This window comes from Schistocerca serialis, chromosome 6, assembly GCF_023864345.2.
Source record: "Schistocerca serialis cubense isolate TAMUIC-IGC-003099 chromosome 6, iqSchSeri2.2, whole genome shotgun sequence".
NCBI lineage: Eukaryota > Metazoa > Arthropoda > Insecta > Orthoptera > Acrididae > Schistocerca > Schistocerca serialis.
The window spans coordinates 262,181,228-262,208,804 of NC_064643.1; the positions used below are offsets into that span (position 1 = coordinate 262,181,228).

Here is a 27,577-nt window from a genome sequence, read left to right on the forward strand (position 1 = left end):
ATTGTAAAAGGGCAAAATGGTGGCTCAAAGCTGATGGCTGGTACTGGATATTTTGGTATTTCCCAATTTTAACAGCACAGTGTACCATGAATTCTTGCCACAAGGTCAAACAGTCAATAAGGAGTACTACTTACTAGTTCAATGTCATTTGCATAGAGCAATTGGAAAAAAATGACCAGTTTTGTGGCAAAACAATTCATGCCTTTTGCGCTACAATAATACACCTGATCACACTTCATTGCTTGTTCATAAGTTTTTGGGCAACAGCAATATTTTAATGATGCCCCAACCTCCATATTTGCCAGATATGGCCCCATGTAACCTTTTTTTTGTTCCCAAAAATAAAGAAATCCTTAAAAGGCTGTGATTTTACAAGCACAGTTGAGATAAAAAACACATTGCAGAGTGAAAAGCTATCTCCAACATCAAGTTCCAGAACAGTGTAAGAAAATGAAAAAAGTGCTGGCATAAGCATATAATATCTAATGTGATTATTGTGAAGGAGATAGCATTGATATAGATGAAAAAATACAAGAACAAAAATTCCCATTATTTTTAACATAAATTGTATTGCCATTTAATTATTTCTGTATTGAAATATGATACTGTAATGTTGTCTTTTTATTGTGGTCACTTAAGGTTTTTGTGATTTGAGAGATTGGAGGTTACAAAAAATACAGGAGATTTTCCAGGGATTTTTCAGAAAGGAAATGAGCATAATGGATATTTTTTCATTTATATTTTATTTGCATGAATATGACTGTGTAGGAATAAAGTCTTAATCTAAATATTATACATTAATCTGTAAAAAATACATGACAAATTCTCAACGTTTGTTAAAGCATCAGGCTACTCCTTTTGCCTGCATATGAGATCATGTTTACTAATATTCTACTTTTGTAATATTTCAATCACATGTTTTTGTATTCAGTGTTATAACTTTCACTGACATGGGACTGTGATTTCATAATAAAACAATACTGAAGAAACATTAAATAATAATAGATCTCATTCTTATTTGGTTCTGTAAAACTGACTCATGCACACAGTTTCTGAATATATTTCAGTCATTAGTTTAATTTATCATCTGCAGCAGTTCTTTCCCATGTCTAAGGAAAACCGTAGCATTGCCTCCTCTAAATTAGTTATCCAACATACAGTGTGGACTTCCCACTGACGATGAGGAGGTTATTCAATTTCATGAGTAATTACACAGACTTCAGTTTGAGTAAGCTTTCATAAAATTGAATGCTGCAGCTTTCTTTAGAGAAACTATACATATACAAAACTGAAAATTACATATTTAAGACATAAAACAGTTTTTTCAGATTTTTTTCAGTACAGCTGCATTAAAATCATAATCAGACCCACTTTGATTGATTCAGATACAGTTAACAATAAGACAAAATTACAGTTCCTAAAACTATATTTACAATATAACACAAGAACTAACTCATTAAGGTATATATGAACTAAATACAGTTTTTTTCTGGTACTGCATAACTTTACGAGTCATGTAATTGCCCAAGTGGTTCTCAACAAGCTGGTTTATGAAGTATATGCAGTTCTATGTTACAAATAAATTTCTGTAATTCATGACATCCAATAATGGAGATCCATGAAGGTATGATTTCTCTTTGAAAAAAGAAAAATCACTGCTATAGGACTTCGGGATCTCTAGACTCTAATCATTTTACAACCACCAACATCAGAGATGTCTTACCCTATCTGTCTTGTTCCAATGTATAAGAATTATCACACTTAAATAATCAAGTTGCTTGTTATGGTAGCTGTAATGTCCACTTTTGTTTCTGATTCAAATGCTGGTTATTGCATGTATTTTCCTCTTAAACACAAGCTGTACAACTGGAATACAAATAAAGTATCACAATCCTTTGAGTTAATTTGACCAGTTGCATTCTTTCTGAATGTGACATTAATTATACATGTTTTATAAAGTCTACCATAATTTTAATAATATATTGCTTGCTTTATCCACCCATTAATCAATACCAGTAGCAGAAGCAATCACAATATTGCTGTATTTGGCATTGTCTCAAACTTTTATGAAACATCTTATTTGGCTCTTATTATTTGTGGTGTATATTTATTTTCATCCATATTTACACCTGTCTTTGTTAATTTTCAGTTTAACTATTTCCAGTGCCTGGACTAAAAAAATACAGTATGTCTTTTGCAAATAATCACATCAAACTTGTACATCAGTGCCTGATAGGATATTGCACAACACTATGGCTCTCTTGAATAATTTCTGGTATACTGTGATGTGATTCACATTTCAAATTTTGTCAAAGTGCCAGGTATGGAGAAATTGCAGTAACTGCAGAGGAGATGTGCTATGTGAAGTACCAAAGAATTTAATTACACATTAATTCAAATTTGGTTGATAGATTATGCGATTCTGAAATTTTTGTTTCTTTGGTTTTGGAGACTTTTTTTAAACATTTCAGACAGTTTAGATTTATAAGGAATCAAGTAAACTATGGACCTTATAAAGTAAACCATGTTGTTAGCACATATAATTTGTCTAGTCCTTTCATTGTCTTCTGGAAGTTATTTGAACAAAAGATCTACAGTTTTATTATAAGCATTAACCAACTAAGAAAATTTTTGCGTGATCCTGGTCATATGGTCAAACACTGTGGTTACATTCAGGCCCCTCATGCCATGTCAGCAACAGATCAATAAGGTTACACAAAACTTTGTGTGACCCTATCAGCATGCCACGGGGGCTACTACCTGAGATCCCTTCTCACCTCTCTCACCATTACTCTTCTTTCTGAGCTGTCTGTATGCACTTAATTGTCTTGAAATACATATCTTGCAACACACAACTACTCAAAAGAGCTCTGTAACACATATACTGTTACCACTTCATAATAGCATGAAGATAAATATTCTAATACAACATTAACTATAAACAATACATTTGCATAATATATAGAAATTATGTACAGCAATACATACATGGGTTAATTATGTTACTCTATGAGTCATTCTATAAATACATTTACAATACTCCTGTACTGTGTGATAATTTTAGTTCAAACACCATAAATACATTATTCCCATGAACTGTTAATGGGAGACACAGATGACTGCAAATATCTATAAAACTGAACAGAATGGGGTGTTGAATCTGAAGTGAAGAGTGACCTACAGTCTATAATAATGGGCTAAATTTCACATCACAGGCAGCAGGCTGCATGAGCCTAAACTTTCTACAATGAAGTCATCGTCCTCATAAGTACCTGTTTGCTGTGGTGTCGCTATCTAGTACAGTGTTGGCAACAGCAGCTGAAACAAACAAAGAAAAGTATTTTTTTATTCCCCTTGTAACCTGTTATCACAAGATATCATGCTTGCTACCAATTCTTTTCTTTACTGTTCTGTGCTAACTTACAACTTAAATTACACTTATTTATAATGCCAAAGTGTAATCTTCATACCATTTATTCTCTATGATTGGAGCCCATATTTTTTAAAAAAATATTTAATTATAAAATAATTTTTTGAAAGTACAGGTAGGTCCTGATGAAAGTGCTTCACATGGTGACTTGATCTTGATGGATAGTGCTCACCTTAAATGCTGAGTCATATACAACTGGTGACAGAGATGCAAAGCTTGTTATTCTCATTGTTTGTTTCAAAGAATTTGTTTAGAGTTACTTACATATTAGCTGATGAACAACAATTGGAGAATCACATATTTTATTATGGATACTGATGTCTTTTTCTACCTTGTGGCCAATACAGTGAGTCATGGAAATGCTGCTGAAGTGATACTATCTAATTGCAGAATTTTGTTCTTTATATTCATCCTTTTGTTGAAAATGTTGTTATCAAATTATGGGCATGATCATAAGAAGAACTTTTAAGATGGTATGGAAGTTTTATATTGAAAGAAATTCTCAGTAATATAGTTATGTTCATTTATCAGTTGCTTCTTATGCTAGCCAATGTATTACATATTGTGTGCCACATCATTCTTAATAACTTATTTTGTCAAAGCAACAGCTATCTAATGATTAATGGTATGTTATCAAATTTATGTGAATTCCGATTTATTTGTTTCTTATTGTGTATTTACTAATCATATGATTGGGGGCAGGAGAGTAATAAATATGTCTAATATAATTTCAATTATGCAAAACTAGTGTCATTGAGAGGCAGCAATTTTTAATACAGCCCCCCCCCCCCCCAGCTGATAGTATTAAAATCATAGAAGTTAGTTAATTGCTGAAGCATTTGCAGCAAAATGCCAGAGTCTGATGTGCTCCTGAAAAGCAGCGAATGTCACATAACACTAGTTACAGAAAGATGTGTGAAACCTGAAACTGATAGCAGTGAGATTTTTGGGGATAACTGAAGTGTATATCAAAATGATAAGCTAATGCCAAATGGAGGTGTTGTATTTGTCAAAGTACACAAGAAATTCAAATCTACCAAGGTAGAAAGAAACAGAAGCTGTGTAATGAGACAGGAACTGAAGTTGAGGGTAGAAACACAAAAGCTGAAATGCTTAACTCCATTTTCAAATGTTCATTTACAAAGGAAAACCCAGAAGAACTGCTCCAATTTAATCCTCATACCTCTAAAAAATAAGTGAAATAAGTGTTGGTGTCAGTGGTGTTCACAAACAGCTGAAATCATTACAGTTGAACAAGGCTCTAAGGTCCAATGGAATCCCAAACAGGTTATATACTGAATTTTCAGCTGAGTGAGACACTCTTCCAACTATAACCTGTCATAGATCCCTCAAACAAAAACAGTGCCCAGTAGTTGAAAAAAAACCACAGGTTACATTCGTTTACAAGAAAAGTAGCTGAAGTGACCCACAAAACTACCACCAGCTATCCTTGACATCAGTTTGTTGCAGAATCTTAGGACATATTCAGAGCTCGAACATAGTAAGGTACCTCGAACAATCTGACCTTCTCCATTTTCTGAAAACATTGATCATGTGAAACCCAATGTACACTTTTCTCACATAACACGCTGAAAACTTTGCATCAAGGCAGTCAGGCAGATGTAGCATTTCTTGATTTCCAGAAATCATAAAGCGTATGACTCAGTACCACATCTATACTTATTGTCAAAAGTATGAACACATGGGGTACCAAGAAATATTTGTGACTGAGGACTTTTTGGTAGAGAGCAGGCAGCATGTTATCTTGGATTAAGAATCTTTGTCAGATGTAGACGTAACTTTGGGTGTGCCCCAAGAATTGTCTTGGGACCCTTGCTGTTCAAGTTGTATATTAAGGACCTTGCAGGCAATATTAATAGTAATTTCCACCTTTTTGCAGATGATGCAGTTATCTTTAATGAAGTATTGTCTGAGAAAAGTTGTGTAAAAATTCAATTAGATCTTGATGAGATTTCAAAGTGGTGCCAATATTGGAAACTTGCTTTAAATGTTCAGAAATATAAAACTGTACATTTCCCAAAATGAAAAAAATGTAATATCCTATGACTATAATATCAATGAGTGACAACTGGAATTGACCAACTCGTACAAATACTTGGATGTAGCACTTTGCAGGGATATGAAATGGAATGACCATGTTGGCTCAGTTGTGGGTAAAGCAGGTAGTAGCCTTGATTTATTGGTAGAATACGGAGGAAATGCAATCAGTCTACAAGGGAGATTGCTTACAAATCACTTGTGCAACCCAGTCTAGAATATTCTTCAAGTGTATGGGATCTACCAAATAGGTATAACGGGGGATATTTAATGTATACAGTGAAGTGCAGGACGAATGGTCACAGGTTTGTCTGACTTGTGGGAAAGAGTCACAGAGATGCTGAAGAATCTGAACTAGTGGACTCTTGAAGATAGATATAAATGATCCCAAGAAAGCTGAGCTACAAGGTTTCAATATATGACGCTAGGAATATACTGCAACCCTCTATGTACTGCTTCCATAGTCACCATGAGAACAAGAATAGTTACAGCATGCACATAGGCATTTAGACAGTCATTCTTCCCATGCTCCATGTGTGATTTGATTGGGAAGAAACCCTAATAAGTGGTACAATGTGACACACACTGTCTTGTATTTCACAGTGGTTTGGGTTTGCAGAGTAGATATAGAGAAACTGCAATCTATATAAATTACCAGTCTGTCCTTCATGAACTCTCCCACTGAGTAGATGTTCCAGATTTACATGACTGATGTAATCCCAGAAGTTAGTACCACACTTCCTCTAGAGAGTGGATGAACACAATCCATTTGAGTGCCTCTGTTTGAACAATGTGGCACTGTGATCAGTGGTAGTTTTGTCCTTAAAATTTATTACATATCTCACCTTTGTTTGTAAATAACTTAATTACAAACCACTGCATGTGTCACGTCATTATACTTTTCTGTTGAATAGCTCTGTAATACTGCTACTGAGAGAGGTGCCCCAGTGGGCAGTGGAGGACAATGGTTTAAACTGCTTCTCCACCACCATTATTTCACGAAATCATTTAAGACACATGGTGAAATGATTCATACGTAATTGACACAGCCAATTTGCTTCTCCATCTGTTTCTCTGAGTTTGTGCTCTACGTCTAATGGTTGCTGGACACTGTAGAGCACAGAGTTCTTAAGTGTAGGTTTCATGGCCATTGTGTATGCCCTTGCTGATACATGGTTTCTGGTACTTAGGCTACCATGTTAAGTATAACTTTCAGTGTAAAATTTCGTCTTCTGTTACATGAGATATTATCAGAGGCTATCCTGATAAGTTTTTAACTCTCTACTTTTAAGTGCTTTGAAAAACTGTAACTCAGAACAGTGTTAGAAACAATGGTTCAATCTGCTCATCTATAACATTCAAGTCACTCAGTTACTGAGGATGAGACACCTGTGCACACCTTCATGCAATGAATGAGACAGAAGACAATGCATTTTGACCCTACAAGTGAAAAAAGACAAACTCAGTTTCATTTATTGGAATGATTGTGACCAGTATGCTATGGGATGCAAGAGAAAATAATCTTATCAGTTTCCTAGTAAATGATATAACAAGAACTTAAGTCTCCATGACCAAATGTATGATGAAATAAATACAGTAGGTCTGCATTATAAAAGAAATAAACCAACCCTCGTCAGAACAATGCATCATCTCTCAGAAGTGTTTTGGCAAAGAGAAAACTGGTGAATTTGAAATATTATTTCTTGGAACATCCAGCCTTTTCACAAAATTTGATACTGTCTGACTTTCACCTATCTAAAGAAATTTATGGTCGTGCTTTGAGTACATTATGATGGGTATTTTGCAGACTTTTCAGAATCACACTTCAGAGATGGAGTCATACAGTTAATCAGGGAAACTTTTTACCAGTCAGGATATCTTAGTACCGCTTAACCACTATTGTTTTAAATGGCTGCTGCCCTGCCTAATTGCATTATTTCTTCCATGATTTCTAGCTAATATTTCATTTGTCTTTCAAACTTCCTGCCACCTCTGAGGTTTGTGATTATCCTTTAATTGCATTGTCTATGAAGAGAGTTTCTGATGACAGTGATTTGAGTTGAACAATGCCAGGTTGATACAAATATCCTGATATTTCAGTACTGAATTAATGCTGTTTGTTTTTACTTCTTACTAACACATTATTTCCTTCTGGAATGATCTAAATTTAGCTAGAGCGTTGGATACAGGAAAAATTCTTTGTTTTTAAAGACTGCTCTAATGTCTACCTTAATGACACTGTAGCTTTGTACCAGCTTTAAAATTGGAGCTTTAGTCTAATAGGGCATAGTTAATATACATTTTCACTTTGCCAAGCACTCAGTAACTATAGATGTAAAATGTTCCACTGTCTGCTGCAACGTGTAATTTATTTTGTGTCCAGTATAAAGAAAAATGGTAAAAAGTGGTGCCAAGGTGCCCCAACTGACTGTAGTTACTGGGAAAATGTTAGACAAAGTGCACTGTACTAAAAGGAAGTGTTGTTGTTGTGGTCTTCAGACAAAGGACTGCAGCTCTCCATGCTAGTCTAACTTGTGTAAGCCTCTTTATATCTGCATAATTGCTGCAACCTGTATCCATTTGTAGCATACTTCCATGAGACTGATGACCCCTTGATGTCTCAGGATGTTCACTATCAACCAATTCCTTCTTTGGTCAAGCTACATTTAACACATGATACTTTCCAATTGCTAGCCAGAGTGCTTGCCTACGTGTGTGGGTAGCCTGACTGCTACCACTCCCGACAGGTTTGGGAGCACATTCAGAGGCTGACTACACCTGCTGGCAACAACAAAACTGATGTGGTTCATGATCCCAGAGGTGGAATCACCAAATCATAGAAAGTAGAGTAAGGTACAGCAGATAGGGAAAGAACCTCAACTAAGAAAGGCAAAATAACAGAAAGGCTGACTTCCTGATCGTGGGCAGAAACAATGGAAAGAGACAGTGTTCTCATAATGTAGATGCTTACATGTCCTATGTTACATAATGGTTTTCATAATCATAATGCTTAGTATACTGGATGAATCACCTTAAACTTGCACCACAAATATTCTGGTAATGGAAAGTGCTATTGATGTGTGGTTTTCAAAGAATGGATTGGTAATCAGGGGTTCATATTGTTAGCCAATAAACAGATTGTAATAATACTTAGAAAGTGTATTTTTGTGTAAATAATACTTAGAAAGTATATTTTTTGTGTAAACATACACTGACACCAACAAACTGAACGTAATGTAAATTAGAATGTCTGTGGTGTTTGTTGCAGGATTCTAGTGTGAGTCATTTCTGAGATATCATATTTTGAAAAGTTTCAACACCAACACTTCTTTGTGCCATTCAGCTTGTGTAGTTGCTAGGTACTATGTTGTTTGCTTACAGTGTGCTTGAGTGTTCCTTGGTGCATTGAGACCTGCTAGTCAGTTAATGTGTGCAGTAGGTCGTGAGTAGACAATGGGATTTACCAGTGAAGAAAAAGCCAACATGCTCTTGGCATGGTAGGTGGAGAATGTAGGAAGAATGCAGTTCATTTTTGTATGGTGTGTGTGGCAAGACAGACCAACAGATGTCAACTATCTCAGCAGTTATTTATCAGCCTCTTCAACCAGTTACATGAAAATGATACTATAACACCTAGACAACATAACAGAAGGAAACAGAAGAGGGGGGTGAGGGGGGGAAATAAAATGTTCTTGTTGCTGTTGCTTGCAATTGATCTGCACATAAGCTCCCACACAATCGCACAAGGATGTGACATGAGTCTGGCAAGTGTCCTAGACATTCTCCATTGACATAAGATCCATCCCTGGTGGGGGAGACAATGCTTCACTGTGTGAATCACCTCCTTATCATCCTCAAAATGTATTCCATGAATGGCATCCTTTAATGCATGCGTCTTCATGAATGACAATATCAGCTTGCTGCAACATGTCATGTGAGGCCTGTGGATGGTCTCCCCAAATGCTGCAGATCATGGAGCTTTGCCGAATCACCTTCTGATGACCTCACCCTTTGTGCCCAGGGACTAACTGTACTTCTGTCGATAGCAGATGCTCCACAGACTTCGCACAAGCGTTTGTGGATATTCCCCACAGTTTCTTCCCTGTAGTGAGAAATTCAAACTATGATGTTCCATAAATGACTTGCACTAGAATTCTGCAACAAAGACCACTGACATTCTCATTTACCCTAGTTTTAGTTTGTTGGTGTCAATAGGCATTGGTCCATTAAAATGTGTATGTTTACACAAAAAAATACATTCTCGAAGTATTTTTACAATCTCTTGATTGGCTGATGACACGAGCCCTTGACTACCAATCCATCAAGTGAAAACTGCACACCAGTAACACTTTCCATTTCTGCAATAGCTGTTTATTGTGTTTTCACTGTATGACGACCAGTTTCATATCCTCAAAGTATATCCTTAGGTCATATCTGCATATAGAATGAAACAACATAATAAGTAAAAGCAGTAATAGTCAACATAACCTATCGAAAAAAGTAGGCAGTAAAGCGATGTATGCAAAAAACTAAGACTTCTTGTGCCATGATTTCCAAGATGCAAGTGTGCATAAAAACATGCCACTCCTTGAGAAAACCGTGGAAGAAATGGCAGATGGGCATCTGATCTGAACGATGCATGATCAGTAATAAATCTCTAAAACACTGTCAAAAGATGAGCCTGGACAGCAAATGACAATCCACGTATGACAGGACGAAACCTATGACCACAAAACATTCTAGATTGAAGGTAATGTAAATTAAAACACAGCTCACAGTGTCAGGAGAGTATAAAAGAGGAGAAACTACCTTTGTCAAAATCTGCTTGGGAAACAAAGAAGTAAAAGATAAACAATCCTTGGGAGTCATCAACAGACTAAAATATATTGGGAGGTATCAAATAGAACTGCATGTTACAGCATTAGCTACACACCGAATATCGTGAAGCCAAGCGTGCACCACCCCATCATGGGTTGAAGATTGTAATGTCTAACAGTAGGAACCAAATTAAAAGGTCATGCAGACTGGACCCTGGAAATCACAGTAAACATGGATTGTCATGTGCTGTCTGGGCTTTTCATTTGACAGCATTTTGGAGATGTACTAATGATCATGCATGGTTTGCATCGGATGCCCATCTGCTGTTTCATCCAAGATCTTACCAAGGAGTGATATGCTTTTACGTACACTTACCCTTTGGAAGTCGTGTCACATAAAGTATTAGTTTTGAGAGTACATAGCTTTACTGACTACTTTGTTCCATAGTTTTTTTTGTCTATTACCATTTTACTTATGTAGTTTCAGGCTAACCTGCAGGGTATGAAACCAATCATGATATAGTGAAAATACAATAAACGGCTATTGCGGATTTGGACTTTTACTCAGTTTAATATAGACTATTTTAGCATCTCTGATTTTAAATTGTTTGATTGATGTACAAGTTTTTTAGCTGTTGTTGTCCAACCTATAATGTTATTCATGCCTTCCATTTCCGCAATATTTGCACTGCAAGTTTTAGGTGGTTCACCCTGTATCCTCAAAGCAGTGAGTGTACGCTTTGATTTTATGTTGTGAAAATTATGATGTCAAATTTGTGAGAGTTTGTAGCTATTACATGACATATGGCACAGTGATATTAGCAGTGACACATCAAAAATAAACTCGTTTGTAGGAAATTTAGTTTGAAGATTTCAATAGTCGTTAAGTTTTCTGATAAGATAAAAAATTTAAAAAAAAATCAAAAAAAAATCATGGTTGCTATGTGCACTTTAAGTATTTATCTAAACCTTTGCAGAGAATATAATCATTTTAAACTATACTTATGTGTAATTCTTATTAATGATCCAAACAATTTGCAGGTATCACATTGCTCTGTTAGCTCCTATGAACCTGGTTTTAACTTGTAGCTTTTTGTACTTGTTAAGCAGTGAAGTATGTATATAAAAATAAATCACGTTTCTGAATGTAATTATATAGTACAAGTACCCATCTGTGCATCATATGACCATAACTGCGATTTCATTTATAATAATTATCTAAAGTCCAAAATTTTAGAGGTTTTAACTGTCAACTACCAATGAAATTGATATACTCGGCAGAATGAAACTTTGAAACTTTCTAACCTATAATTATTTCAGTAAGATTTTTTATGATGGTGTAAAAGCTATAAGTGTTCTAACATGTGATTTTCCTAACTGACAAAAATACAGTTTCTAACAATTCTTGTTCTTTTTCTGGCTACCATTGTGTTGTGAAAATAATTTGGTATCTTGATACCTTTACAACATTAAAATAGTAATGAATCATGAAAGAGGGCATCCAGGATTTGCAGAATGAGTGTCTAATGTAGTGAAATACCTGTTTGTTCTAAAATAAAAAAATAAAGAAAATCACGAATGTGACAGTAGCATTGATTAATTTTGTCAATGTGTCATGTGACAACAACAAGTAAATATAGTGAGAGTTGTTCAAAATTTATAATATTTATATAAAAGATATAGAAATTTTGTCAAATTTAAATAAGAAAAGACAGCATCACAATAAACATGTAAAACAAGAATGTTTGAAATACAAAAATTAGGTTTTTGGCCTGAGCAACCAGAGAAAGCAATCATGTATGTGTGAGGTCTGCTTGCTTGTGGGAAAGTGTATGTGCTTTTCTTTTCTAATGAAGGCTCTGGCCAAAAGCTTAACACACAACAGTCCTTTCATTGTGCATGTCAAAGGTTTTGAATGCTTGGTATATTTTTTTGATTTAACTAAGGCATTTGAATGTGTTGATCATAAAATATTGCTCTAGAAGTTGGACCATTATGGAATATGGGGAGTAGCTCAAAATTGGTTCACCTCTTACTTTAGCAACAGGCAGTAAAAGGTCATTATTCACAATGTTGATAACGGCTGTGATATGGAGTCTGAGTGGGGTACTGTCAAGTGGGGGGTACCCCAGGGATCAGTGTTGGGCCCACTGCTGTTCCTTATTTATATAAATGATATGCCCTCTAGTATTAAGGGTAACTCTAAAATATTTCGTTTTGCTGATGACACTTGCTTGGTAGTAAAGGATGTTGTGTGCAACATTGGCTCGGTTTCAAATAGTGCAGTACATGACCTAAGTCCATGACTTGTAGAAAATAAACTAATGCTAAATCACAGTAAGACTCAGTTTTTACAGTTTCTAACACACAATTCAACAAAACCTGACATTTTAATTTCACAGAATGGGCATATGATTAGTGAAACTGAACAGTTCAAATTTCGAGGTGTTCAGATAGATAGTAAGCTGTCGTGGAAAGCCCACATTCAGGATCTTGTTCAAAGACTTAATACAGCCATTTTTACTATTTGAACGATATCAGAAGTGAGTGATCATTCGACATGAAAATTAGTCTACTTTGCTTATTTTCATTCGCTTATGTCATATGGTATTATATTTTGGGGTAACTCTTCCCATTCTAAAAGGATATTTTTGGCTCAGAAACGGGCGGTTTGGGCAATAAGTGATGTAAGTTCACAAACCTCTTTTCAACCCCTGTTCACAAGTCTAGGTATTTTGACATTGGCCTCTCAATATATACAGGGTGTCCCAGGTATCTTGTCCACCCAAAATATCTCTGGAACAATAACAGCTATTGGAAAATGACTTTCACCGTATCAATGTAGGGCTGGGGCCCATGAATGTACATATTTGGAAACATTCTAAAATGAAAGCATATGAGTTTTTTTAACACAAACTTATGTTTTTTTTAAATGGACCTCCTACATTTTTTCTTCAGCAATCCATAGCATGACAAAGCACATACACAATGGCGTTGATTGCATCGCAATATTCCCATTACATCCCGAGATATTAAGACGCGAAGTTGACGCTTGAAACACCCGACATGCACTGCTAGCGCATGTCCTGAGGCTCAGGCGTGAACCCCATGCTGCCCGTAATCGCGATGTGATTGACATGCGTATTATTCGTTTCGGACCTCTTGATAAATATGGAAGTGTGCTTACGCATGTGAATCACATCGCGATTACGGGCAGCATGGGGTTCACGCCTGAGCCTTCCCCTTACTTATACTTCCCGAGGAGATCACGAATGTAAAATTAGAGAGATTAGAGCGCGCACGGAGGCTTTCAGACAGTCGTTCTTCCCGCGAACCATACGCGACTGGAACAGGAAAGGGAGGTAATGACAGTGGCATGTAAAGTGCCCTCCGCCACACACGCTGGGTGGCTTGCGGAGTATCAATGTAGATGTAGATGTAGATGTAGGACGTGCGCTAGCAGTGCATGTCGGGTGTTTCAAGCGTCAACTTCGCGTCTTAATATCTCGGGATGTAATGGGAATATTGCGATGCAATCAACGCCATTATGTATGTGCTTTGTCATGCTATGGATTGCTGAAGAAAAAATATAGGAGGTCCATTTAAAAAAACATAAGTTTGTGCTAAAAAACTCATAAGCTTTCATTTTAGAATGTTTCCAAATATGTACATTCATGGGCCCTACATTGATACTGGTGAAAGTCGTTTTCCAATAGCTGTTATTGTTCCAGAGATATTTTGGGTGGACAAGATAGCTGGGACACCCTGTATATTCCTTAGTATCATTTCTATATAATGGAAGGAAACATTCCACGTGGGAAAAATTATATATAAAAACAAAGATGAGGTGACTTACCGAACAAAAGCGCTGGCAGGTCGATAGACACACAAACAAACACAAACATACACACAAAATTCAAGCTTTCGCAACAAACTGTTGCCTCATCAGGAAAGAGGGAAGGAGAGGGGAAGACGAAAGGAAGTGGGTTTTAAGGGAGAGGGTAAGGAGTCATTCCAATCCCGGGAGCGGAAAGACTTACCTTAGGGGGAAAAAAGGACAGGTATACACTCGCACACACGCACATATCCATCCACACATACAGACACAAGCAGACATATTTAAATATGTCTGCTTGTGTCTGTATGTGTGGATGGATATGTGCGTGTGTGCAGACACATTTAAATATGTCTGCTTGTGTCTGTATTTGTGGATGGATATGTGCGTGTGTGCGAGTGTATACCTGTCCTTTTTTCCCCCTAAGGTAAGTCTTTCCGCTCCCGGGATTGGAATGACTCCTTACCCTCTCCCTTAAAACCCACTTCCTTTCGTCTTCCCCTCTCCTTCCCTCTTTCCTGATGAGGCAACAGTTTGTTGCGAAAGCTTGAATTTTGTGTGTATGTTTGTGTTTGTTTGTGTGTCTATCGACCTGCCAGCGCTTTTGTTCGGTAAGTCACCTCATCTTTGTTTTTAGTATCATTTCTTGTTAACAATATTAGCTTATTCCCCAGAATAAGCAGCTTTCACTTGGTTAATACTCAGCAGAAATCAAACCTGCATTTGGATCGGACTTCCTTAACATGCAAAAAGCTGTGCTGTATACTGCTGCATCCATTTTCAATAAGCTACCAATCGAATTCAAAAATCTTAGCAGCAATCCACATGCTTTCGAATTGAAACTGAAGAGTTTTCTCATGGGTCACTCCTTCTATTCTGTCGAGTAGTTCCTTGAAAAATTAAGCTGATTCTTATTGTATTGTTGATTGTATTTACTTAAACTTATGGACTGACATTTTTCAGGTTCATAAACATTTATTTTTATCTGTTATTATTTTTAAGTTGCAATTTCATGTACTGAAACGCTCCATGACCCAGGAGATTTGCTCCTCAATTTGGTCCTACAGAACTTGACGTATAAATAAAAAATAAATAAAATACAATTCAACATGTCATATTTACAGCGAGTAGCAATCTATCCTTCCCATAATTGTTGATATTCTGACCTAGACTTCCCATTGTTCAAAATCACAGTTCTTTTGCTAACACTTAATGGAACTTCCTAATACAATTAGTAAGAAATACTGGTCTTTGTTGACATTAAGAGGAGAATTTAAAAGTTAAAATAAAAAGTTGTCACATATTTTGCATTGACTAGAGGCATCAAGTATTTCTTTTTATTCTTGGAGATTACCGATGGTGTTTTATAGGCCTGCTTTGTTTCCAATCATTAGTGATTTGTTTCCTTTTTTCTGGTGGATAGCATTTTTGTTTTTCGTGATGTGGATATCTTCTACCTTTCCTCACTCTTTCCTGATATGATATGCTTTTTTCCTTCTATACAGACTTTACTTCAAATGTTTCCTCTGCTTCATAACTCACACTTCAAGGTGTTTAGTAGAGCAACCTAAAGAGGTCTTTTTGAAAAATCAATACATTTCCAATACAAAAGCATTTAAGGTTTGTGTTCACCATTAAATGTGTGCCTAGTTTATTCAAAATATCTTTGAAATCAATGAAATCGTTGTATGACAATTCAAAGTCATCATAAAATTGTGGCTTTTTCTTAACACTTTTAATGACCTGAACATATTGAAGTGTAATATATACTAGGCCTCATTTATTTGCTCTCCTTATCTCTTTTTCAATCATCAAATGTGTTCCATCACCTTCATTCTGTGTCTTCCCTTTTGTGAAGTATTTATGGGTAATTTACTTAGTTTTCTGGAATTTGTGAAAGATGTACATGTACATGACAATTGTATATCTATTTTTGTTGTTGTTGAGGGCAGCAATTGTCTTCCTTGTTTCGTTTTGTAGTCAAATATTGTCAGATTGTAAGTAGACAGTTTACCTTCTCCATAAAAATTTAGGTGTCCTTCATAGGTATAGGAAACCACATAAAAAAAGAAACTGAATTCAGAGCTGAATATTTTTGAAGACATAAAGAGAGTACCATTAGGCTTGCCATTCTTTTTGTGATCTTCTATGCAGTCTCTGTATAAACTCACAATAGTTCTTCCTCCTTCTATAATCTTGTGGATGCTGGTAGGTAATGACTCTCAGTGCAAGGGATTGATTTAATGTGTGTATGCATGTTATTTGTAATGTTGTTACCAACTGAGGCATGATAACCTTGTTTGCCCCAAAGATCCACTAGTACAACTTCACCTTTAATTCATTCAGATCTAGTTGACACTGTTCATCTGATAATATCCAAAGTAGACAAAAAATATTAACAGACTCTCAACCATTGTCCATCCTTTACATAATGGAACACATGCTTCATATCCTTCTTGGGATATCTATATTGTAGCTTTGTTTCGGTGGTATGATGTACAATATGTTCCCATTGTTTAGACAAATCCCCTATCTTCTAGTAGTTTGAAAAAATCACTCTCCTGTCATCGTCAATGAACTTTGAGGTACAAGTTTGAGAACAGTTTTGACATGGTAGCTTAGTACTCCTAAATGCTATATATTTTAAAGAAGTTACAAAGGGCTTGTGCTTTTCTGTGCTTCCATTTGGTAGTATGTTACTTTCTTCTTTCCTTTGGAGTTTATTTTATTTTTGGTAGCCTGGTTTTCTTCATTGCTAGTACTAGAATGAGAGAGAAGTTGATTGCAATCTAAGTGATTGTTCTTTTTCACTTGTTGATCCTCAGAAGTAAATGACTTCATGCTTTTGGTATTCTCATTGAAATTTTCATAGGAGCTCAGCCTTTTTTCTGCTGTGTGTCCACTTGTTGTCAATGTGATCTTTAGATAACCATATACTTCTTCTGATGTCAAAGTAGTGTTACATTCAAAGTCAAACTCAGGATTTTCTATGCTGACATCACTGTTAAGAAGGCGTTCGTAGTTATCATTTTTTGGTTGGAACCACATTCTTCTGTGAGCATTTGACTGGAGGAGGAGATGGCGAAAACTCTCTTCTAAAAGGAATCAAGTCCTGCTCACTTTAAGACTGCAAGTATTGAGCACATTCATAGCCACACAGCACCCAAACATTCCCACTATTAATCTGCTTCTTAAAATTAAAGCAAGCGTGCTTACTACAAATTTCCTTCATGGTTTCATCTAGTTCTTTCATCTTAAGCAATCATTCTGGCTCTGGATGATCCTCAGTGTTTTGTGCCTTGGTGGTTAAAACATTCTGGAGAAATCAAGAAACATGCGGGGCAATACTGACTCTGCAGCTTATCTCAGCAGATAGGTTGGAGAAAGGAAAACCTATGTTTATAGCATTTGTAGATATAGAGGACAATATTGATTGGAATACACCATTTTAAATCCTGAATGTAGCAAGGATAAAATACAGGGAGCAAAATATTATCTACTACATGTGCAGAAACCAGTCTGTAGTCATAAGAGCCAAAGGACCCCATATGGACACAATAATTGAGGAGGAAATGAGGCAGGGTCAGGTGCAGCTACAGGTTCAGTTCTTGAACAGAAGGGTAGGGCATTATCACAATGTGAAATGTGATTTATTCATCTCATTAAATACAATTTTCAAATCATTTCATTTGATGTGTAGGAGACGTGACAATATTTACAACAAGAACCAAGCTACATATTAAACATATTACTGCTTTTATTTAAATTTAAATTTTTAACTCCTTATAATATTCTGGTGGTTGGTCGTAGAGTTTTAAACACTACATCAGAAGTTTAAATTCTCTCTGTGGTGAGTGCTGCAGGTGTGGTGAAAATGGAAATTGTCAAGTCTGTGTTGATTTTTTCTATAAGAATAGCAGATTCTCATAAATGTGTTGTTGTTGTTATGGTCTTCAGTCCAAAGACTGGGTTTGATGCAGCTTTCCATACTACTCTATACTGTGCAAGCCTCTTCATCTCTAACTACTACAACTTGTATCCTTTTGAATCTACTCACTGTATTCATGTGTGTCTCCCTCCCTTCTCTCAATACTAAATTTGTGATCTCTTGATGTCTCAGAATGTGTCCTATCAACTGGTCCCTTCCTATAGCCAAGTTGTGGCAAAAATTTCTTTTCTCCCCAGTTCTGTTCAGTACCTCCTCATTAGTTATGTGATCTACCCATCTAATCTTCAGCAGTCTTCTGTAATATTACTTTTCAAAAGTTTCTATTCTCTTCCTACCTAAACAGCTTATTGTTCCTGTTTTGCTACCCATATGGCTTCAATCCATATAAATACTTCCAGAAAAGCATTCCTAACACTTAAATCTACATTTGATGTTAACGGAACAGAGAGGAAACTTTATGTCTTCTCCCTGTACGTTAATTCCTACTCCAAATTCTTTTTTGGGGTCATTCACTGCTTGCTCATTGTACAGTTTGAAAAACATAGGGATGGACTGCAACTCTGTTTCACTCCCTTCTCAGCCACTGCTTCCCATTCATGTTCCTTGGGTTTCTGTACAAGATGTAAAGAGCCTTTCATTCCCTCTATTTTATCCCTGCTGCTGTCAGAATTTCAAAGAGAGTGTTCCAGACAACATTGTGAAAAGCTTTCTCTAAGTCTATAAATGCTATACATATAGGTTTGCCTTTCCTTAATCTATCTTCTAAGATAAGTTGTAGAGCCAGTATTGCCTCGCGTGTTTCTACATTTCTCCGAAATCCAAACTTATCTTCCCGGAGGTCAGGCTCTACCAGTTTCACAATTCTTCTGTAAAGAATTAGTGTTAGTATTTTGCAATCTTGTCTTATTAAACTGATAGTTCAGTAATATTCACATCTTTCAACACCTGCTTTCTTTGTAACTGGAATTATTGCATTCTTGTTGAAGTCTGTGGGTATGTTGCTTGTCTTGTACATCTTGCTCATCAAATGGAAAAGTTTTTGTCATGGCTGGCTCTCTGAAGGCTCAGTAGATCTGACAGGATATTGTCTACTCCCAGGGCCTTGTTTCAGCTGAGGTCTTTCAGTGATGTGTCAAGTTCTTCTCACAATATCATATCTCATCTTCATCTGTGCCCAATTCTATTTCTATACTACTCTATTCAAGTTCACCTCGCTCCTATAGAACGCCTTCCACCTTTCAGCTTTCCCTTCTTTGCTTAAGACTTGATATTTGTACAGCTGTTCTCCTCTCCAAAGGCCTTGCTTGTAACTTTGTGTGATATGAACAGCAACTTGTCCATTTGCTGAAGTTAACAGTAAACAAATGGAAACATAAGGAAAATGCACACCAGCCATTTAGTCAACAATCTTCAGTTGGTGGTTTGTGTGAGTTGAATGTACACCAAAGAAGAAAAAATAGAAGTGCTACTCATCTATGGAGAACGTGTGTCAGCAGAACAGCAATTGCAGTTATGTTTTCTTGTTTATAATATCGGTAGATGTAGCATAGTACTGTAGTCACTTTTTAAACAATATCTTGTCTACGGTAAAGGCAATAATGATGATGCAGCTTTTAATTGGTGATTGACTTTACTATACACAACATATCATGTAAAAGTAGAGTACAACATGTACCAATATTGTAAATAATTCCATTCAAGTTCACCTCGCTCCTATAGAACACCTTCCACCTCTCAGCTTTCCCTTCTTTGCTTAAGACTTGATATTCGTACAGCTGTTCTCCTCTCCAAAGGCCTTGCTTGTAACTTTGTGTGATATGAACAGCAATAAGTCTTTTTTAAAAAGCAGCCTAATTTTTTTTTATTTTGTCATCCACTTCCTCTTCTCAAGACCAATTCAAATACATATTACAGTGAACAATTCATCTAAACATGCCATTCTTAAAAACATAGCACAAACCTGAGTTTGAGACTCCTGTACTAGCATACAGTGGATGTACCTACGAAAACAACTTGTCCACTTGCTGAAGTTAACAGTAAACAAATGGAAACATAAGGAAAATGCACACCAGCCATTTAGTCAACAATCTTCAGTTGGTGGTTTGTGTGAGTTGAATGTACACCAAAGAAGAAAAAATGGAAGTGCTACTCATCTATGGAGAACATGTGTCAGCAGAACAGCAATTGCAGTTATGTTTTCTTGTTTATAATATCGGTAGATGTAGCATAGTACTGTAGTCACTTTTTAAACAATATCTTGTCTACAGTAAAGGCAATAATGGTGATGCAGCTTTTAATCAGTGATTGACTTTACTATACACAACGTATCATGTAAAAGTAGAGAACAACATGTACCAATATTGTAAATAAAAAAAAAGACATTATTGCAGTTACTGTTCTGCTACCTTATGTTCTCCATAGATGAGTAGCATTGCTACCTTTTCTTCATTGGTGTACTTTGTACTTTAGCTATTAGATTGTTTTACAACATGTACAGTGTGAGTCCGTGATGATGTTACATACTTTCATGATGGTGGAGAAGGATAAATGTATCAATTTGAGGTAAATGACCCTATCCGAAATCATTGAGTCAAAAGGTATAAGTAAAAACCTACACAAGTTTCACCTTAGCCTCACACAGTGCTCAAACCATGGGCCTTAACTTTGGAACCCTGATCATGATGTGCAGAGTTTCCGCTGAATACTCTACAGTGCACTTTGATAATTTCTCCGGTTAATGGATTAGTAATGGTGAATTTAAGTTGATGTCAGGGAGGGAGGGGGGGAGAGGGAGAGAGAGAGAGAGAGAGAGAGAGAGAGAGAGAGAGAGAGAGAGAGAGAGAGAGAGAGAGAGACTAAAAACAATAAAAAAAGTCAATACTCAATAACCATTTAAATTATCATAAAAATATAATTTGAATGGTTACTGAGTCTTTTTTGTTGTTATTCACAATGTCTCTGAGCTGTGGTTGCCCTTTCCAGACAGCTGTTCATAGAAACTGAAAAAACCTAAGCCTATGGTTCAGTAATAATAAGTTTCATTTACCTGCACATGTTTCACAAGCTGCTGCATTTACAACAGTTGTTCAAAATGGGGTCCCCCAGCATCAATGCAGTCTTGGCATCATGACACAAAATTCTGTCATACCAATTCTAATATCCCCAATGTCATTTGAACAATGTCGCAGGCAGTGAGAACTCTTGCCAGGAGATGCTCTTCAGTCTCAACAGGCTTTCCACAAGCCCCACAAGAAGAAATTAGGTTGGGTGAGATCAGGTGAATATGCTGGCCACAAAACAGGACTTCCTCTGTCTATCTACTTTTCACAGATTGTGTGGTCCACATTTTCTTGAATCCTCAGTCCAAAATGAGATGTGTCTCTATCATGTTGGAATCAATCTATTGATGGATAATAGACTATGTTCCCAGAACCAAGGTATCATACCTCTGATAAACACTGTGTACACTGGAGCATTTAAGTGGTGAGGAAGAAGAAAAGGGCCTACTATGTAGTTACTGCCTATGCCTTTCACTACATTGATAGATAATCTGTGTTGATGGGTCTTCACAACTGTAGTGCGGGGATTCTCATCGCCCAAAACATCGTTGCTGCGACTATTTAGCATTTCGTCTCTGGTGATACAGGCTTCATCCATGAATAGTACCTATGCAGGAAAGTGGGGAATGACCATTACTGAACACAACATGAGGTCCAAAGTCAGCAGGAGTTAAAGCATGCATGGTAGGGATGTAGCTGCGTCTTCTGTAATGGTCGCCACACAGTACTCCATGAAACATTCATTTCACCTACGTGTGATCAATTACTGACTGCAGATGTCTCATCCACTGGAGCAAACACTGCATCTCCTAAGTCGAGAATCTATGTAGTTCATTGTCTCCCTCTATTGTTGTACTGAGGTACTAACTGCTCTGCTCACTTAATCATTAGAACAGTTTTGGAAACATGGTATGAGCCAGATGTCTTCTACACAGATATTTAATCCTGCAGAACCTTTCCACTTCTCTGGTGCTTCCATATGCTTGCCTGCAAGTTCCATTACCAGGTACAACTCCATTTGGTTAGGGCTGATCGACATTAGTACTTCACTACCCTACATAACCTGCAGTCCACTACAGTACAGACATTGTACACCAGGACTGCACATGTCACTACACAATACACTATCTGCATTGGATTAGTTGAGTCATTTTCCAAAGCTCTACGCCTTAGCGCTTGTTGGTATTGCCTACCATACAGTCTTGGCAACAACAGTACTAGTACATGTACTCCAATGTCAGAAGTATAAAAAAGATTTTCGCATATAAATTTCAACTCGGTCCCTTACCTCAAATTGATACATTTTGGCCATATTATCCAACTCTCCACCTTCCACATTGTTTCGTGTGGGTACACGTCATGCTTCCCCACGAACACACACACGATGTTTGGACTTAAAGTTGTTGAATGTTTCTTTCGTTTATTTTTATTGGGCTGGTGCATAACTTCGTAGTGTTTTTCCATAAGTTTAAAAAACACAATAGATACACACAACAGGGACTTTGGTCATCAATAATATTTCCTTCTTCACTGTTTACAACAGTCTGTCAATCCTGGGGTAAATTTAGATTCCGCGTCTGAAGAAATCATGTCGTTTTGAGGTGAAGAACTTGTTGAGCCATGTTCGAAGCGCATTTTCACCCAGAAAGGAAGTTCCTTGAGTGTTGTTCGACAGAGAGCGGAAAAGTTGAAAATCTGAGGGTGCAAGATCAGGTGAATAAGGTGGGTGTGAAATGACTTCCCAATTTAACTCCTGTATAGCGTTTTTTGTCTTTCTAGCAAAATGTGGGAGGGCATTATCGGGGAGTAGCAGTGCTTCATACAATCTTCCTTGTCGTTGTTCTTGGACTGTGTCTACAAGGCCCGTTGACAATAAATGTCAGCAGTGATGGTTAAACCTTGGGGAAGCAATTCGTAATACACCATACCGTCGCTGTCCCACCAAATTCGCAACATTATCTTGTTTGGATGAAGGTCTTTGCAAGTGAAACTGCTTTGTTTGGAGTCAACCATTTCTTTCTTTTGCTTACGTTAGCACAAAGACATCATTTCTCGTCACCAATGACGATACAGAGTATGAATCATTGGTGTTGTTCACGAACCAGTCGATAACGAGCAAGCGGAGATGCACATTTAGGCATCCGCAGATTTTTGTGATTTGGTACTCGTACACCCGATTTCTGAACCTCCCTCATTGCATACAAATGGTGGAATGATCACAGTTCATCACATTTGCCAGTTCTCCAGTTACAATGACTTGGATCAATGCGTTTAAATGATCTTCATAAAATCCCAAAGGTCTTCCTGAGTGAGGATAGTCACTAATGTCAAAACGACCTTCCTTTGTCATGCTCTGTCCAATGGTATTATCCCTATACATGGCCCACATGTTTCAGGCTCCCTCTGCAGCTGTCACCCCTCTGTTGAACTCAAAAAGAAGAATATGTCGAGTAGCCGAGTTGTTCTAGGCGCTACAGTCTGAAACCACGCGACCGCTACGGTCGCAGGTTCGAATCCTGCCTTGGGCATGGATGTGTGTGATGTCCTTAGGTTAGTTAGGTTTAAGTAGTTCTAAGTTCTAGGGGACTGATGACCTCAGAAGTTAAGTCCTATAGTGCTCAGAGCCATTTGAACCGGGTTTTTTTTGAAGAATATGTTCCGATTTCTCCCCTTGGCACTCCATGTTCCAGCGTCAACAGCTCCACTCACTACCTCTAAATGACAAAACGACAATATGTACACTACAGTAACAGTACAGTAAGAGTGAACTGAACCCACAGCATCCGGAATACCAACATGAAAACCATAAACGCTTCGGATTTATGCACTAAGCTAATATTTCCTGTTTCGCTTTAATATTTTAGAAAGCCAGAAAAGGAAATGAATGAATACTTCAGAACATCTATAACTTAATGTTTTTCGCGTACGATTGTGAAGTCGTTCGCTCACGCAGTGGCAGAAGTATCACATAGGACAGTGCTAGGGCACGGCTGGCGGGGCTCACCTCCGTTGGCTGCCTTGCAGTGCCCTGCGAACTGGGTCTCAATGACGAAGCCCGTGGCGCAGGCGTCCTTGAGCATGTGGCACCAGGTCTCGTACGTGTGGTTGTTGGTGCCACAGATGGGGCCGAAGGGCGCGGCGTCGGCGTGTCCGTGAGCCCTGCGGTGGCCGCCTCCCGCGCCCGCCGCCGCCGCCGCCCCCGCGCCTGCCCGACCGGAACCTCGGGGGCGGGGGCGGGAGCGCGCTCGGGGGCAGCGGTAGCTGCACGTCACACAGCGGGGGGCGCCAGTGTCCGGCTCCGTGAGGCACGTCTGCCGGTCCCCGCAGCGCACGCTGCTGCAGCTAGCGCCCTCTGTAACAGCACACCAGCCGCTTGGGACGCCTGCCTCCACAGCATGCACAGCCAGAACAAAACACATGGGGCGGCTACAGGGACTGCACAGAGCTATAGGAACACCGTACAAAAAAATTAGTCACCCAGGAGACATCACGCTACTACCCACAGCCTCGATAATGGTCTTACGGTTCCTCCAGTATGCCATATTTTTGATGATTACATCATGTAGTGCCACCAAACTATGGGGATGTTCATTGTTTCGTTTCATTCGCTGTTCCAATCCTAGACATCGTCAGTGGGAGTAAGATCGATTGAGACCTGAGTTTCTCCTGGCGTATACAACTTTCAAATAACTTCCGGGAATTCAGCCAGGTAACACTTTCAGCGACCGCCGATATTTCAGCGGGAGAACATCCCGCCATTTTCAAGGCAAACTGCAACGGACAGGCGGCGTACATGCAAATTTAAAACCTCGGTTCTCGGACTGAAGCAGGAAAGATAACACACAGACTGAACACTAGTGCCACCAAAGATGACCAATGTCAGAGCTATCGATAGTAAGACTTGGATTCCCAGGTGAGGTAGCATTGACTCTGTCCCTCTGTTTTTTGACAAGGGAGAGAGCCGGATTCCAAACAGAGTTTAAACAGAAACCTCCATCCCTTTTAACGAGGTTGCTCGCTAATTTAATCTCAACTGCCTCCCTAATAACACTGTCCCAGTAGCTGGACGTGCATGATAATATCTCGGTGTTATTATATAACATGGGGTGGCCAGTATCCAAGCAATGTTCGGCAATAGCAGATCTACTTGGCTGCTGTAATCGTGTGTGCCGTTTATGCTGTACATCGGTCCTCCATGGTCCTGATAGTTTGACCAATATATGCCATGCCGCAGCTACAAGGAATACGATATACACCCGCCTCGCGCAGTCCAAGATCATCTTTAACGGAATTCAAAAGTGCTCTAATTTTAGATGGAGGTCGGAAAACACATTTCACATCGTATTTCCGTAAAAAACGACCGATCTTGTTTGACGTGTTTACTACTTACTTACTTACTCACTGGTCATACCGGACTGGAGAGTCCATTACCGCAGCAACGTATTTTCGCCATCTGTCCCTGTCTTGGTCTATTTCCTTCCATTCACCTTCAATACCTAGGCTCCTCAAATCGGCCTTCACATTGTCTTCCCATCAACGCCTCGGTCTCCCCACAGGACGTTTTCCCTCTAGGTGCCCTACCAGTACTCTGCACGCTGGCCTGCCCTCATCCATTCGAGCTACGTGACCTGCCCATAATACTGATTATGTCAGGGCTTGAATAGAGTTCGTGAACCTCTTCATTATGCAGTTTTCGCCACTCTCCGCTAATGTCATCCTAATTTTCCTCAAAATTTTGTTTTCAAATACTCTAAACGGCTTTTCATTTTGCACAGTGAGGGACCAAGTCTCACACCCATACAGCATAACTGGTAGAATAATAGTTTTGTATATTCTAATGTTTAAATTTCTAGACAATATCCGTAATGAAAGTAATCTATTTAGTGAGAAGTAGCACGCATTTCCCTCCCGTAATCTCTTCCTCAGTTCGGATTCAATCTCATTTCTCGAAGTGATGTCCACTCGTAGATACTTAAATGTGTTCACTTTTTCAAACTGCATGTCTCCAACTCTTAACATTTCCTGATCTACTGCTGCTGGAATTCTAGTAGTAACCAGGTATTTAGTTTTGTCTTCACTTATCCTTAGACCTACATCTTCACTAGCCTTGATTAACGCATTCGCATTTGCTGTTACAGATTCTTTGCTATCGCTAATGATGTTAAGATCATCTGCATACCCTAATATCTTAATATTTCCATTTAATTCTACACCCTCTGAATTATCTGCTGCCATTCGTACAATATATTCTAGGACTAAATTAAAAAGTAGCGGAGACAGGGCATCTCCCTGCTTAAGTCCGTTCTTTATTACAAATTCTTCTGACTCCAATTTCCCCACGCGTACTCTACCTTTTGTGTTTTTCAAACTCACTTCTATGAGTCTAACATACTTCTTTGGTATTCCAAGTTCCAAAAGAATTCTGTACAATTTTGATTGCAATACTGAATCATATGCTTTTGTAAAATCTATGAAAAGATTATGAACTGTTTTATTGTATTCCCATTTCTTTTCCAAAATTTGATGCAGGGTGAATATTTGGTCTATTTATGTACAGCATAAATATTAAGATCTGTTCCTCCGAAAGCCGGCTTGGTAATCCCCCACAATTTCATCTGCATATGGTGTAAGCCTGCTTAGCCGAATATTCGAGCAAATTTTGGAAAATACTGGTAATAACGATAAGCCTCTATAATTACTACAATCCATTTTGTCACCTTTCATAAAAATTGGGTTCAGAATCGACTCCTGCCACTCTTCAGGTATCATCTCTGAGTTCCATACTTTCGTAAGGCAAAAAGGTGTGAACATCATATCTGGAACTCAGCTGATTTTTTACGTCGTTTGGAGGGACTGCAGTTGAATGACTCTGATATTTTAGTGAGTTTCGATGTGGTCTCTTTCTTCACTCGTGTTCCTCTGTCTGATTCGTTGCTGTTAATTGACGCCAGGTTTGGTGCTGAATTAACTAATCTCTTTCGGCATGTGTTGTCATCCACTTACTTTTTATTTAATGACCAGTATTACGAGCAGACAGATGGAGTTGCGATGGGTAGTCCGTTGTCTCCTATGATCGCAAATTTGTTTATGGAAGACTTCGAGGAACGTGCATTGGAGTCGGCGCCTTTGAAACCCGCCTGTTTCTTTAGATACGTTGATGATACCTTCGTTGTTTGGCCTCATGGTAGGGAGAATTTGAATGTCTTTCTAGAACATCTGAACTCGATCCACCCGAACATTCGTTTTACGATGGAGGTGGAAGAGGATGGTTGCCTTCCCTTTCTTGACGTGTAGGTTAGGAGGAAGGATGATGGATCATTGGGACATGCAGACTACAGGTAACGTACTCACACCAACTTGTACTTACAGGCTAATAGTTGTCACCATCCGGCTCAGCGTGAAGGGGTACTTCGTACCTTGGTACACAGG

At 38.1% G+C, this 27,577-nt stretch overlaps 1 protein-coding gene across 1 annotated transcript in view; it reads right to left on the reverse strand.

Annotated features, from left to right (window-relative positions):
- Positions 1 to 724: 724 nt before the first annotated feature.
- Positions 725 to 27,577, reverse strand: part of LOC126484817 (follistatin) — a 235,444-nt gene continuing 208,591 nt past the window's right edge. The window contains exons 6-7 of the mRNA XM_050108414.1: positions 24,153 to 24,500; positions 725 to 3,318 (exon numbers count right to left, since the gene is read on the reverse strand). Of these exons, the coding sequence (XP_049964371.1) occupies positions 3,263 to 3,318; positions 24,153 to 24,500 (404 nt within the window). The 3' untranslated portion in view covers positions 725 to 3,262. The remainder of the gene's footprint in view (positions 3,319 to 24,152; positions 24,501 to 27,577) is intronic.